At 50.6% G+C, this 12,832-nt stretch overlaps 1 protein-coding gene across 1 annotated transcript in view; it reads left to right on the top strand.

Moving 5' to 3' along the window:
• Positions 1 to 7,196, top strand: part of LOC142078246 (uncharacterized) — a 106,512-nt gene extending 99,316 nt beyond the window's left edge. Inside the window, exons 86-89 of the mRNA XM_075140705.1 lie at positions 1,101 to 1,268; positions 4,117 to 4,188; positions 4,817 to 4,987; positions 6,858 to 7,196. Coding sequence (XP_074996806.1) covers positions 1,101 to 1,268; positions 4,117 to 4,188; positions 4,817 to 4,987; positions 6,858 to 6,871 — 425 coding nt within the window. The 3' untranslated portion in view covers positions 6,872 to 7,196. The remainder of the gene's footprint in view (positions 1 to 1,100; positions 1,269 to 4,116; positions 4,189 to 4,816; positions 4,988 to 6,857) is intronic.
• Positions 7,197 to 12,832: the final 5,636 nt, after the last annotated feature.

Raw genomic sequence — 12,832 nt, 5'->3', positions numbered from 1 at the left:
TCAGCGAGGGTGGTGAGCAATTGCATTGTGCATCACTAATTTTGTATATTTTATCATTATCATTATTATTTTCCTTTTTTTTCCCTGTTCTATTAAACTGTCTTTATCTCAACCCACGAGTTTTTTCTCACTCTTACCCTTCCGATTCTCTCCCCGTCCCGCTGGGGGTGGGGGGAGTGAGTGAGCGGCTGCGTGGTATTTGGCTGCTGCCAGGTTAAACCGCGACACAAGGCCATCATTAGACCTGGAAAGGGACCCTCACGACAGCTTGTTTTTAATGTTTTAAACAAGAATAGACAAAGAAGGAACTTCAGAGCAGCAATTTGACTCTAAATTGCAGTGAACTTGTTCTCCAGGAATGGATTTGCTTTAATTTTTTCCTTCATAACTGTTATATTTTTTTTTAGCCTTCGTAACACATTGTTTCATAGTGTACAAAAGCAGAGCGTTTTACAAAGCAAGGACTTTCTAAACAGAGAGCTGGGTCAAGAAGCAGCATCCTTGCCCTGGATGTAAGAAGCCAGTACAGTCATAGATGCCTGGAGTAGCTGGGAACTCTCTTGGGTGTGGGATATTCCCAATTACACTAGACATGAGATAGTCCTTTCCGGGCTCTGTTTCCCCTCCTGCTCTGTGTTTAGAAAACAAATCTGTCAGGGTAGAGATCTTCTCTCCCTGATGTCTATCCGTGGTCCCGTACCTGGGATCCTGCCCTTGCCCCAGCCTCCATTTGCTTCTGTAAATAAGCAGAGAAAATGAATCCTGCACAGTGAATGCTCTTGGTCACAGCAGCCTCCATGCTCCTGCAAAGGACAACCCTTGCTGAAGTGTTTTGCCTTCATGACTCAGGTGTTACCCAAGGGCCCTGCCTGTTTTCTGGCTGGTTGATCCTTCAGCCAGGAGCATATGGTCCTCTCCATCATGCTCGGAGCATGGTCTGTAGGCTTTGGCCGAAGAAACATTGTATTGTGACTTGTTTCCCACACCGTGTTGTGCAGTGGCAGTAATTTTGTTGACCTACAACCATTTATCGAAGCATGGTGGCTTTCAAACTGTGGCACCAGATTTCATCCTTACTGACCCAACAATTAAATCCATAGGTCTGGAGACAGCTGAAATCAACAGGCAGCTCCAAGAGTATTTTCAGCCTCGGGAACACACCAGAAGGGATAGTGAAAGCCAGGAAGAAATGCTTAACCAAACTCAGAGCATGACCACGTTGGTGACTTCGGTGAAGCCCTTCATGGAGCCACCTTCACTTATTGCAGGTAAGTGCAGCTGTGTGGCTGTGTGCTTTCCATCTTTCCAACCATGGCAGCTGGTATCTTCTGGAGCACCCCGTGAACCCAGTGCTAAATCCCCTTCCTTGGGACTGGGCAGAAATAAGGCAGTGATGGGATTTCCAATGAGGGCTCCCACGCTGCCGTGCCCCGTGCTGAAGAGAGCTGGTCAGAGGCTCAGAGATGAGGTGAGCCGATGCCCCTGGAAGGGGTGGTGGGTGAAGGAAAAGCCAAATATGTGTGGCCCTCAGTGATGATCACCACCTCCAAAAGGATGCATTCTGAAAGGCTGGAAGGAGGCAGCCGTTTTCAGGCCGATTTTGTCCCCTTCTCTCCACCATGTCCTTTGCAACTTCTAGTAAAGCTTCCTACCAGCCAGAAATTACATCTCTGAGCCAAACACTCGAGCTATTACAGACTATTTCTGCCCAGGGCATCATGAACCCTTTAATGTGTAAAGCTACTGATTACAGCTAATGGGAAAACAACCAGCTCTATTTCTGTCCCTCTGTGTTGCCCAGGAGAGAGGGGGAGAGAGAAGGGCCAAGGTCAGGACAAATGCAATACTGACCTGCCTGTACACAAACACCAGTGGGTTTGTGGCATCTCCTCACACTGCATCTATCTCTACCAGGCAACCAGCCAGGGCAAGAGCGTGATCCAAGACTGGCCATGCTTTTAGGTATTCTCAAGCTCCCCAGTAGGATCTTGAGCAGTGCTAGGCAGCCGAGGCACAACCATCGTTTTTGGGGATGAAGGCTGCTCAGCCAGGTGAAGTATGTCCTGCTACTTGCCCATGGGCTGGAGGGAGGTTCATGGCCCACTCTAGGCACAGCTGATGGGGTAGTTCCCCAGGAGGCTCCAGGACCACCTTGGGATGCATTGGGACACAGTGTCCTGGTGGAAAAGCCCAGGAGATGAGCCCGATGGATACAGGGAAATCCATTAACACCTGGTTGAGAACTGCCATCTTTCCAGGGAGAGGACAGGATGGGGCAGTTTTAGCTGCATTTCAGATCATCTACCCTTTCTTCTGACGGTGAACCACTGTAGTGAGCATTACAATGAGGTAATGCTTGGTCCAGCTTTATGCAGACCTGATGAGCCATGTGGTCCCCTTGGCACAGAAGAGCTACCAGTCAGATATCCTCCTTCTCCTGTCCCCATGGGATAATGGCTCGTGGGTGGATTTTCCAGGCCCTGTGGGCCTGCTGGTCCCCTGGGATGCTGATGGAGGCAACAAGCAGCCTTTGATGTGACCGGCTTGAGGGGTTTCCGGGTAGCTCTGCCCTAAATTTTAGCAGCAACCTGGAAATGACCTTCACCCAGAAAGATTCCAGGTTATTCACATCTTCAAATCCATGCCACAGCCACCCATGGACCCTCTGACTTCCTCATCAGGACTTGGCTTTGAATCTTGATTTATGGGAGACAGAGAGTGAAAACATGATGCAGAAGGGCTGGTGGGGAGGAATAGGGGATTATGGGCTTGCTTGTGGAGAGCTTTCTGCATTTGGCGCTCAAAATTCAAACACACTTCAAGACAGGGCAGGACTCAAAAGGGGGGTGAATTCAGACTCATTTCTTGCAATTCAGCAAGTCAGAAATTAAGATGTGGCTGCTCAGATTTTTTCACAAGGAGGAGGAGGTTTGGGTAGCATTGATGGAGCTGCCGTTGACCCGGGCAGGGGAACAGCATCAGTGCTTCAGCTCAGAGAAATGGGTACTTGCACAGCCAGATGCATCTCAGCAGAAGGGAGCCATCTAAAATGCAACATCCCGTGCCCCTATAACGCTCCTGCCCAAACTCTGGTCCCCCCAACACCTGTGGGGCAAAGTTTGCTGCAGACTGGCCATGCAGCAGCTGAGTGGCCAATCAGCACAAAACCTGGCCAGCCAGCTCACTGGTCGGCCAATCAGCACATGGGTTGGCCAACCAGTCCTTCTACTCTAGAAATAATTTTTTTAAAAAATCACATTGTACTGTTGTATTGAGCAAGACACCCCGATGTTATATACTTTTACACCCCAGCCTATCCAAGCTGTTGACCTACAGTTTATATGCATAGACCTTTATTACCCGTGACGGCCCTTTCCCTGAGCTTTGGGAAGAGTTTTAAGTCAAACCCATTGATGATGACCTCCATTTTTCCCCTGTGTAATCTGCTAAGGACCGAACAAATCCTCCAAATCCAACTAAGCTTGGAACTGGCCCCCAACCATCACCACCTTCCTCCTGCCCACCCCCAAGCGCTCTCCTGATGTCTGTGTCGTACGTCGAAGACGTCATCCATCTGGGTTTAAACTCACTTGATATCAAGGCAGCATTTGGGATCTGGGCGGTTTCAGATCGATGGGGCATACCACACGTTATTGAATCGCAGCTGCAGCCGTCGCCAGCCGACAATCCCATTAAAGCCCGGGTCTGAGGCAGGAGGGCTCATAAATCGCTCTAAGTGATGAGTGCGGATAGGCGCTCTAAATGTTAACAGGATTTTGCAGTCGGAGGGTTATTACTGCCAGATTACAATCGCTCCTGGCTTTTCAAAGCTCGCAGACTTACAAAACTACGGCCTGACATTTATCTCCTGCAAACAACCACAAATACTTCCATTTTCTCTGACTAACACCCAACCTTTCTGACTGAGTTGTTTAACACCATTAAGAATTTTATTGCCGCCGGTTTCTCCTTCCCCTCGCCAATTGCTCTGTGACATTTATTAAGAGAACTTGTTAGCCGGTGGAAAGCCATGTAAGGCTCCAATGATCTATATTTAAATGGTGGCTAATTTGTTTGTGTGCCCTCATTACGTATGATTTCCATTTGCTTCCCCAGCAGCTCCCCGGGCGCAGCAGATAACAGGTCCCTCTCAGCACAAGCGTCGAGAAGCCCACAGTCAATTACCAGGTGAAATGCACTGAATTAAGTGACATTTAGGGAAGTCACTTCCCGGGTGGGAAGTGCTTTTTGGCATTGAGATTGAGGGGATGCAGCACTGAAAGAGTTACACGTGCCAGCAAACAGAGGCTCAAAACTCAGTTTTGGACTTGGCTTAAAGCAAGCCCCAGGGTGTTGAGCTGGTGGTGAACAAACTGGAGGGTGTTTTCACCCAATCCTGATCCCGTGTTGTCCAGTCCCACCAGCAAAATGCACAGTGAGAGTCCTCCAGTCAACACCCCAAATGCAACCACTCCTGCAAAGACACGCCCCACCCAGGTCCCAGGGGTTAATTGCCCCCTTGCAAAGGTCAGAGACCACCACGATGGGCACCACAGGGGCAGATGGTGCCATGGAGCAACAAGGAGCCTTGTGCTTGTCCCACTATGGAAAGCCACTGCCGGATGCCCACCCTTGGTCCTTGCTGCCCCCTTTGCTCTGCCAACCCCATCACTTTGGGCTAAGGCGCTGACTGTGGGGCAGTGGAAGTCCCTGGACCAGCCCCACACATTTGCCCAGGGGAGGATGGGGGTGGCAGAGTGTGGCCTTTTCCCACCCGGGTCCAACACCCAAGTGGTGGGGGCATGTTTCCCTGCAGCCCCCTGCCTGCAGCCGATGGACGAGGGTTCCTGCCGGCACTACGCCCTGCTTTGGTATTACCATGCAGAGGCAAATGCCTGCCGGCCCTTCGTCTTTGGGGGATGCCGAGGGAACAGCAACCGCTTCGAAACCAAGTGGAAATGTGAGCGGCGGTGCAAAACCTCAGCAGGTAAGGCAGCCCCTGAGCCCTCCAACCTTCCTCTTCCTCCAAGCAGGTGTGAGGTCAAAGCAGGAAAACCCATCCATGATCTGCCCACCTCCATTGGCCTTATGGTGCCCCACCAGGACCAAGAGAGGACTTGGAGGAGTGCCTCTAGTTTGCAAGGTCTTGTTCCCCTCCCACTCCCAGCTCACTTCGGTCCCCTCCAGCTCCTCCAAGGAGCTCCTGGACATCTCCTCCCTTGAGCTGCATCCACTGATGCGATGTGGGTGGACCTGTGGGTGATGAGGAAGGTCCACCTGGGCACCAGAGCTGGGTCCTGATAGTTTGCACTCCTCGAGCTCAGTCATCTTGTGCCTTCTGAGGGCTGAGGTTTGCAGGAATTTGGAGGCTAGTGGCCTCTGAACCCTGGACTGCTCCATCCAAACACCTCTCTGGCATCTGCAGTCACCAAGGACTCTGGGCAGAGCCTGACGCTGGTGGAGCTGCCCTAATCTAGACCAGCTTGTCCGCAGTCCCAAACACCCCTGCATTGGGGTCACACCTCATCCGGGGGTTCAATGGGAAAAACTCACTCCTGGAAGCCCAGCTGGGCTCCCATTGCCAGACCTAGGGTTCGTGGGGTCAGTCTGCATGGCTTTTCCTCATCCCCAGGTGTGTGGTAGCTCACCACAGGGGAAATGGGCTCCTGCTGGCCCTGACAGTAATGCAAACACTACTGCTGCCGAGCAGTGCATGAGCTGGGGTTGAAACCAGCCTTCCTAGAAAGATGGTCCTCTCTCAGCCTTTCCTCTGCGTGGAGGCAACCCCTTTGGGCACCAGGAGAAATGCATTAGTTCTCCACAATACATTAAAAAAACACTCTGATGAGGTTCATCTTCTCTGTTTTTGAAGGCATGTTAAAAAAGAGAAGAAATTAAAGGCGGAGATCTATAATTTCAGGTTCATTTCAGAGTTTTCAGGTGGTCTGTATTTTGTTGGTATGTTTTTGGATGGGCACCTATTATGCATAAAATCAAGACCGTTGCACAGGCTGTTACCATCCACTTGAATCTTTCTGATATGCAATGGACTTTGCACAGCCCAGGCTTCCTGTTCTGCAGGGAAGAAGGCAGTGCAAATATTCATTGCTCTAAGTCCAGTTTAGGACAAGCAATGCCATCCTGGAGAGCTGAAGTGCTCTTTGGGGAGAAGGAGAATGTATTGACAGCCAGGAAGGAGGGATTTGTTGCTCCAGTGCAGCCAGCCCAAACTGGGTGCCCTCTTCTGTCCCCCTCTCACTGCCGCAAGGGTTAGCATCACTCCTTGGGGAGCCCATCCTTGTTCGTTGACCATAAGGGCAGTCAAGGTAGACCAGTTGGCCCACCTAGCCTGGTCAGTGCCCATGTTTGGTGGCCTGCTTCTTTGCAATGTACTGCATGAGGGGAAGCCACGCTCAGTGCTCTAAATCCAGTCCCAGCAGCACCAGGTAATAAGTGAACCTCTTCCCAGCCAACACTTTACCCCAGGGCATAAGCATTAAGAGATAGTGTAGGCTTCACAAAGCAGCTGTAGATACCTCCAGCACTGTGTCCGCACTCCCTTTGTGGGGAGAAGCAACCAGTGGGGAGTGGGAGTCATCCAAAACCAAGCCAGTTCCATGTGTCCTCTACGTGCCCATTTCTCCTGACTGACCCTAAACAGTGTCTGGAGCTGGTTTGGATCAGGACATTTGCTTTATGGATGTCTGATGTGTTGTGACATGACCTGGCATAGACAATCCCATCGTATCAGGGACCTTCCAAGCCACAGCGAGCGCGGGAGGTCCAAGAAGAAGCCCAAGCTGTAGCCAACCTCCAACGTCCCCTTTGTTTTCTCTTTCCTCGCTTTCAAAAACCAGTCAGAGGGAGGTGATCGGCTGCAATCGCCACGTTTAAATAAAAAAGAAATGGAGCTGCGAGAAGTCACTCCAGGACATCTCAGAGACTGGACAAGCAAGACAAACCATTTAATGTGAAGAGGCAAAGGATGTTTGAAAAAAGATGATGGAAAACTGTAATTATGAGCAGGAAATAAAGTGGTACGAGGAGAGGGAAACATCTGATTGCTCAGGAAAGCAGAGATGTCCAGAGGCTCACGACTGCACCGCTCGCCCCGTAAGACTACTGTGCAAAACCAGGCGACACATACCCCTGAGTTTATTTTTGTAAAATAAAAGTGTGTTAGTGCTGCTGTGTTTAATTCTAGTTCATAATTCACCTGGAAGAAGTGAGAAGGGCAGAGAGAAAACTGGGAATTTCCATTGCCTCATGTCGGACCGGGTAGGCAGGTTGAGCCCTGTCCCATAGCAGACAATCTTTCAGCTCCTCCCTAAACTCCCTATGTCCTTTAGCAAGTCCCACCTTCTCCTTCACTTGACCATTCCCTGGGCAGGTGAAGAGGATCCATCCCAAACTGTACGGTAAGAAAAAAACAGGGTTCAAAAACCTGACATGGCTTCTCCCTGCAAAATGCCACCCCCAAGTCTTCAAGGCCTTTGGAGCTGCTGCCAGGAGATGTGTGGAAATCCAACAAGTGGGAGAGTAAACCTCTCAGTTTTGGTGGCCACATGGACCCAGCTGAGAGGGGTCCTATCCAATAACATCTCCTCCCAGCGCACATCATGGGACAGCATGCCAGCCCCTGGGAAGGGTCACAGCAGATCCGATGGCATGGAAGTTTCTCCTGGCTTTTTTAATATTTGCAATTTGCCGAAGAAACAGCAGAAGCAAAAGGCTCTGCCTTCCCCAGGAGCGAGGAAATTGCTGTCGTGTTGCAACCAGGTAGGAAACATGGTGTCTAAAAATGAAACCTCTCAGGTGTGGCGTGGCTTGGTTGACCACATCATCGCTGCCCACGCTACTAGCTTGACAGGGCTCTCCCCAACATTTTGGTGCTGGCATTTTGGGCGCCCAGTCCTTTGCCTGGGGAGGTCTTCTGCGCCCTGGCAATGCGAGCATCCATAGGTGCAAGCCTCCATTCCCCTCTCCATAACAGGTTCCCAATACACATGCCCAAGACTTCTATAAATGGTCGCTTTTCTGCCCCATATCGACAAAAGAGGTTTTCATTAAAGAGTGTACATTGCATTGTGTCTTCAAGGATTGCACTAGGAATTACCTTTCTTCCTCCAAACGCCTTTGGTGGGAACATAATGGCTAAATGAGGATTCATGCTGGAGTGGGATTGGGGGCAGACGATTAGGAAATCAGTGGGTTTTATTAAAAGTGTGGCTGCACAATTTGATAAAGTTGAGCTCAGATTTCCCCGACCCAGCAGGGTTGCCTCATTGCTGCTGGTAGCATAGGCAGAAGAAGGATTGCCCTTACCCACAATATCCCAAGCCCTAAAGAGGGACCAGCAGAATTTTTGGGGATTTTTATTCCCTCCACAGCTAAAATCTTTTTTACTCAAAAAAAAAAAATTTGGTAAATGTTGGCAATGAGACAAGTGCCATTTTCAGACTGACATTTCCAGCCTCTCCTCTTGAAATGCTGTTCTGTATCGAAATGTACTTTGCAAGAAAAACACTCAGGTATTGTATCAGGCAAGAAAAATATCCCCTCGGAAAAGAAACAAAATGTTCCCATCTAAGCAAAACAGTTGGTACCGTGTCACCAGAAAAAAAAGCATTTCTGCATTTCCAGGTCAGGCCACAGCATTGAGAAACAGGTGTTTTTCTGAGAAACATCCCCATTTTCACATTTCCCTGGCATCACAGTGATGGGGGACACTTTGTAAAGGAGGTTGCAGGATGCCGATGTCTGCAGAGCCGTGGTCGGGCTGGGGAGGTCGCGGGGTGCCCGACTGTGCAGGTGTTGCAGCCTCTGGCCCTCAGCAGCCCAGGAGACACAGAGTGACTTGAACTCCAGCTCCTGCATCGGCCCAGGAGAGTTGAGACCATCCAGCGGAGCAAAGCGTTTGCAACCAGCAGGAAAAACCTTCATTCCTAAATTGCATTGACAAAAATAATCACTGTGCACAAGAAAACAGAGACCTAACAGAGTGCACGACCCACAGGTTCATTTGGCACCCTGGTATGAAAATCTTTATTTAGGTGGGACCTTGCCAAGGGTCACAAGTCGTTGAAGTCCCACAATTGTGCAGAGCAAACAACATTTCAGAGCCTTAAAAGAAGGCAGGGGGAGAGGAACTCAGATATATGAAGGGCTGGGGATGTACCTCCAGAAAGGTTCACCACGTTGATCTGATTTTGGACGTCTCTGCTTGCAAACCCCCGTTCCCCAAATGATCCTTCGTGATGCAAACCAGCCCACGGCTGAACTGGAGCAAAAATATCTGTATGGGCAAAAGGGGACCCACTGTAAACCATTCTCACTATTTAATTAACACAGAAAAAGCTCATGAATAATATTTATTATTACAAGAAAAAACCCTCTTAGCATCTCCCTTTTCTCTGGTGTGGTGCTCACCCTGCCGGCATCCCTTCAGTGAAGGCACCAGTGGCCTCTAGCAGAAATATGGGGTTGTCATACTTGAGTTGCCACCACCACTTGACCCAGCGTGTCAGGTCAGTGCAAAGCCTGTGGTCTTTTACTAGCAATGGCAAAAAATACATATATATATTTATAAGGCTGCAGTAACTTTGGACCAGCTCTATTCTGACGCAGTCCTGGGTGTCCCCACAAACCAGCCTCCCTGTCCTTGGCTCCTCTTGGGATGCCCAAGACTGCGTGTTATCCAGGGTCCAGCATTTGGCCAGCCCTGCCCAGAGCTGTGGGGTTTGGCCCAGCAAGGTAGGAGGTTTTCCCAAGAAGGGGAATTTGAGAAGAAAGGCTTCAGGTTGGTCATCAGAGGAAATGCTGGATTGCTCATTCCTGCCTCATCCTACCAAGCCAGCCCGCATGTGGCTGCACCATCTCTGGTGACACGGTGATGCACGGGGTGTATCTCCACCCTACAGACCAGCCACTTGAGTGGATTTGGTGTGCAAATCACCCAATGTCCCCAGCACATGGCTCGAGGTCACCGGTGGCCTGTCCCTATCCCACAGCTGGGCTGGCATTGCAGTGCCCTCCAGAGTGCCTCCTTCGGCTCCCCAAAACCTCCCAGGACATCTCCTCTTGGGCATCTGCCCCCATGTCCGGCCTCTGCCCTCCCTGGGTGGTGCAATGTTGGGTTTCCACCAAGACAATGGAGATGCTCCCAGGAGCCTTTCTCAGGGTGTAACCAAGGGTGCATCCCTTCTCAGGGTGCATCCCTCCTGGGGACCATTGCCACCAGACAGCTCATGAATTACTCAAAGTGACACTTATTTACCAAAACCAAGAGAAGAAAGCTTTCCTCCAACCTGTGGTTGCTCTCCCAGGGACCCCAGCCCTGCATTTCACCGTCCCCCTCCATCTATCCACTGCACCAGGGCATTAGAGAAGGGGAGGGTGCATTGCTGTGGGCTGCTGAATCCCTTGGCAGGCATGTGAAGTTGACATCACGCCTGAGGAGACGATAAGCAATAGTAATTGCATGAAGATCATTTTTATAGCTGTGAATCAGCAGCACCGTGAGGGTCTGGAGGCAGCAGTAGGTGAGCAAATGGACCTGGGGGAGCTGGGACCTGGGACCTCCCGGAGAACATGAGGAATTTCTCTTTCTGCCTCGTTATTCCCAGATACCAAACAAATGGGACAACAACTTCATTTTTCCTTTTAAGTCCAGTGCCACCACTTAAAATAGGGTTTCACCTCCCCACGTGCAGAATTTCTTGGCAGCTTTTGGCTCCAGGCTTGGCAAGGAGTGCACGTATCCCAAGTCTGGGGGATGAATTTGGCCACCTGGTTTCATGGTCAAGGTGTAGCCAAAGGAGAGAGGCAGAGTCTCTCAGGGGGGTGATTTGGCTCAAGACCCTTCGCCATAAACTCTGCTTATGGCATAGGCCAAAGCAGCAGCTCACCAGGGAGCCAGGGTGAGTTAATTCAGACTTGCAAAGTGGCTGGCAAATGTGAGACGTGAAAACCAATATTGTGGGCAAGTATATAAAATCAAGCTGTTCAGTCCTCTGCTAGGTGTATTAAATGCAGCTTCAATTTCCCATCAATGCTCTGGGAGCTTAGGCATAATGGGAAATTGATAACTTGATTATTTTTTAATACATCTAGCCTTAAATGTTTACTATTGATTTGCCATCTGAACCACTTTGGCAGGGCCAAAATATTACCGGAATGTATCCTTGGTGTTTCCTTGGAAATGTCATGTCATTCTAATTGAGTTTCTTGAAATTATTTGATTGCAGGGTGGGGGAGACTTTTAGGGCTGAACGATTTGCTGGCGAGCTGACTGCTTTCCAGGTGCAGGGAGCTGGGGCTGCTCCAAACAGGGTGAAGTCAGAAGATTCCTGAACACGTATTGGAGAACGGCCTTAGAAAGCAAAGAGCATCGCTACGAACGGTCAGCCCCGAGCGTGTGAAAAGCTGGGGCTTTAACGCACATAAAATCAAAAATCCTCACGGAGTTTGCAAAGCGGAGGGCAATTTTGGAGCACGAGTGACCCCATCGCTCATTTTGTACAGATCACGCGGCTCCAGGGTTGAGCCCATGGGTCTGTATCTATGGATATACATGCACCTATAGCTTGAGCACGCTCAGCCCCTTTGCAGGAGGGGGTTTCTTGTGCATCCAGCCAACGAAGTCTTGCAAGGAGGTGCGGAGAGGAGAAACTCGCCTCATCTCGGCATCCAATGTCCGCGGGCAGTTCCTTAGCAACCCTGACAAAAGAAAATGGATCGTGAGAGATGAAGAGGCTGGGCCGGCGTAATTTAGTAATTTGATAATGATACAGTCCCTGAAATGGCCGCCAGCGCTGACAGCTGGGCCCCGAGCATCATCCAGCATTCTCCGGCTGCGCCCGGCAGATTGGAGCGGACAGGCTCTTTGGGAGGGAGCTGACAAAAGCCCCTGTCTTCGCTCTTGCCGGAGTCAAAAGCAACAAAAAAGTTCATCGCCATGTCACCAGCCTGAATTGCGCTTAGCTAGGTTAATTAATTACGCAGTATTTTTAGAGCAGGAGTAATTTAGGCTCTGGAGATGCCGCGGAGGTAAATGGCTGTGAGTTAATGCAGGGCTGGACCTGAGCACTGGGCAAGTCCATCTTGCAAAACTCTCCACTACATCCTCCACGCTCGGGCTCTGTGGGCGGTGGTGGAGGTTCACATGCCGTCCGCAGCCCTTTTGGGTGATATCCGTTGCTTTTCAGAGCAATAGTAATCGCTACCTCACTGTATCGGTATATACAGCCTCTTGCCAGCGTTGCTGGGAGGTCGCTGGTGAAGACGATCCCCTGCCCATTGCAAGGGTGGAATTGCAACCCAACAGCCACAACAGCCTTGAGAAGGAGGGAAAATGTTGAAAAAGCCTGAAAAACCTTCTGTGCCAGGAAGGCAGCTCTGCCTGTCTGAGCTGGGGCAAGCAGGAGCAAAAATGGGGATGGATTTGCCCCGGACATCATTGCCGCGTGGGTTCGGAGGAAAACCAAAAAGAAACTTTCCCCACCCGGGAGCCGGTGCTGCTGAGGGAGCTGCCTCAGGCTGTCCGTCCTGCCCCATTTTGCACCCCAAACCACCCCGGTAAATCCCATTTGATCCCTCAGGCTTCCTCTGGTCGGCTCCTTGCCCATCCCCTGCCTTGGGCCCCCCCTTAGCTCAGTACCCTGAGCCCACCCGTGGGCCCTGCATCCCCCAGATGTGTCCCACCCTGCCCCTGAAACCACCCCAAGCACCTTCCCATGGATCATGAAGCCAAGGGGTCAACCCACGGCAATGATCCCCGTGGCAAAGAAACGCTGGAGGAGCACTATATTGCTTCTGTAGAGAAGTAACCATG

Source organism: Calonectris borealis, chromosome 1, assembly GCF_964195595.1.
Source record: "Calonectris borealis chromosome 1, bCalBor7.hap1.2, whole genome shotgun sequence".
NCBI lineage: Eukaryota > Metazoa > Chordata > Aves > Procellariiformes > Procellariidae > Calonectris > Calonectris borealis.
This window is presented reverse-complemented; position numbering and strand designations above follow the sequence as displayed.